Below are 2412 nucleotides of genomic sequence, written 5' to 3'. Positions count from 1 at the left end.
GTGAACCCAGGGCACTCAGGCCCAGTCCGGCTGCCACGACAGCAGGTGAGAACCCTTATCTCAGACCCCCAGCTCGGGAATTCCTGTCCGTGGTGAACCCCCAGGCCACGGACTCTCCCATCCACAGGACAAGCTCTTGGAGCTGTTTTTGCCGACAGGGAGCTCTGAACTGCCACCCTCTCTAGTCACCTCCGCGGATGTCACCCGGGGGAGGACGCTGGAGAGTAATCTGAGTGAAATTACCGACAAGCATTAAAGAAAGAGAGAACACAAGCCGAGTTCGATTTAAAAAATATTTAAGAGACATGTGTTTATTGTCACAGAACATCACTTAATAAATATTTTACTGGGATGATGAGGATGGCTCACCATGATGGAGGAAGAGCTTGGGGACAACTGGGGAGGGAAACATTTTAACCGTTAACTTAAACCTCCAGTCACCAGCTGGGCCCTCCGCAGCAGATCTGGGGGTCTGGCGGGGAAAGCGCCCCCCCATGCCCCGTCAGTATATGGAAGACCAGTGGCAGCGGCTCTTGATGACCTGAAGCAGAGGCTTCCTGAAAGTGAGGAAGATGACGGTGCAGGCCACCAGCAGGGTGAGGCAGCTGGGGAGAACGAGCACGAGGTACAGCAGGCCCATGTCCACGCGCTCCCATTTGCAGTCCTGAGGCACGCCCCCGGGCAGCTCGGCCAGGCGGACGACCTTGGAGGAGAGGTTGCACGTGACCATGGCCCAGTCGGCGACGGCGTGCAGGCGCCGCAGGGAGCCCCAGCCCTCCACCCCACAGCAGTCATAAGGGTTCTGACTGAGGTAGATGGTCCGCAGACCTCTGGCGAGCCGCTCGGACACGGCCGTCCGGGGCAGGGCTGTGAGGGAGTTTCTGCGGAGATCCAGGCTCCGCAGGGCCGGGCTGCCCCCGACCCGCGGGAGGCTCGTCAGAGAGTTCCCTGACAGGTCCAGCGCCCGCAGACGCCCAAACCCGGAGAAGTCCAGCTCCGCGGAGCCCGAGCTGAGGCCCACGTTCCTGAGAGACAGGACCTGTAAGGTGCGGGCCGTGCCCCGGAGAGGGGCGACCGTCCCGTTCAGAACCCCCCAGTTGCCGGACAGGTCTAAGTGGGTGAGCGCGGTCCCCTGGAACGAGCAGTCGTGTAAGGCCCCCAGGCCGCAGCCCTCCAGCGACAGGCTCCTCAGCGAGGCCACGTTCCGGAAATCCACACAGCTCGGGGCGCCCAGGCGCTCCAAGCCGGCCGGCTGGGGGCAGAGGGAGATGGGATTGCGGCTCATGTCGACTGTAGTGATGTTCCTGGCACCAGCGAAGAGGCCGGCGGGGACGCCCGGGAGCCGGTTGGAGCTCAGGTTGAACGAGCGGAGGCTGCGGAGGCAGCCCGGGAGGCCCGGGGCCAAGCGCAGCTCGGACAGCTGGTTCTGGCTCAGGTCCAGCTCCGTGAGCGCCCCCGGGGGCTCGTGCTCTCGGAGGTGGAGCGTCACCAGGCAATTCTGGTTGAGGTTCAGGTGGGAGAGGGAGGGCATTTTCTTCAGGAAGCCGTCGGGCAGGTACTGGAACTGGTTCTGGCTCATATCCAGGAAGCGCAGGTCGGCCAGGTCGCTGGAGGCGAACTCCTCCCAGAGGTTGACGGTGGTGACGTTGGTCACGTTGCCGTCCACGAGGAGGAACTGGGCCACCATGTCCCGCGGCGAGGAGGCGTTGTACAGGTCCCGGTAGAAGCCCATGTTGTTGTCCCGCAGCAGGAGCGTGCGCAGCTTGCGGCACTGGGGCAGGAGCGGGAAGAACAGCAGCTGGTTGTGCGACAGGTCCAGCGTCTCCAGCTCGAAGGCCGCCTCTCCCCCGGCCGCCAGGAACCACTCCAGCGCGTTGTAGCTGACGTTGAGGAAGCGCAGCTGCGTGAGGCTGAAGTCCACGATGCAGGGCAGGTTATTATAGGCCAGGTTGAGGTGTCTCAGCTCCGTCAAGCCATCGAAAGCGCCCCCCTCAATCTCGAAGATGTAGTTTCTCTGCAGATCCAGCTCCCGCAGGCGCCCCAGGCCCGCGAAGACCGAGTCGTCGAGCCTCATGATGGTGTTCCTCGCCAGCGACACAGACTCCAGCGAGGACAGGTTCCAGAGCAGGAGGGCCGCCATGTCTTCCGTCAGGGAGTTGCCCGCCAGGTCCAGCCGCCGCAGGGCCCGCAGGCCGCGGAAGGCGGCCGCCGTCTCCCTGTAGCGCTCGGACAGGGCGTTGTCGGGCAGCGCCAGGCTGCGCAGCCCGGCCTGGCCTCGGAAGGCGCCGCGGCCGACGCGCTGCAGGCGGCAGCCGCGCAGGCTGAGGCTCTCCAGGAGAGGGTAGCGCTGGAGGGAGTGGTTCCACAGGGTGCTCAGCGGGTTGGCGTCCAGCAGGAGCGTCCGGGAGTGGG

At 64.4% G+C, this 2412-nt stretch overlaps 1 protein-coding gene across 1 annotated transcript in view; it reads right to left on the bottom strand.

Annotated features, from left to right (window-relative positions):
* Positions 1 to 279: 279 nt before the first annotated feature.
* NRROS (negative regulator of reactive oxygen species) overlaps positions 280 to 2412 on the bottom strand; it is a 26396-nt gene continuing 24263 nt past the window's right edge. The window contains exon 4 of the mRNA XM_040621392.1: positions 280 to 2412. Within this exon, the coding sequence (XP_040477326.1) occupies positions 503 to 2412 (1910 nt within the window). The 3' untranslated portion in view covers positions 280 to 502.

This window comes from Ursus maritimus, unplaced genomic scaffold (genome assembly GCF_017311325.1).
Source record: "Ursus maritimus isolate PB19 unplaced genomic scaffold, ASM1731132v1 scaffold_4, whole genome shotgun sequence".
NCBI classification, from domain to species: Eukaryota; Metazoa; Chordata; class Mammalia; order Carnivora; family Ursidae; genus Ursus; species Ursus maritimus.
Note: the sequence above shows the minus strand (reverse complement) of the source record. Positions and strands in the feature narration are given on the sequence as shown.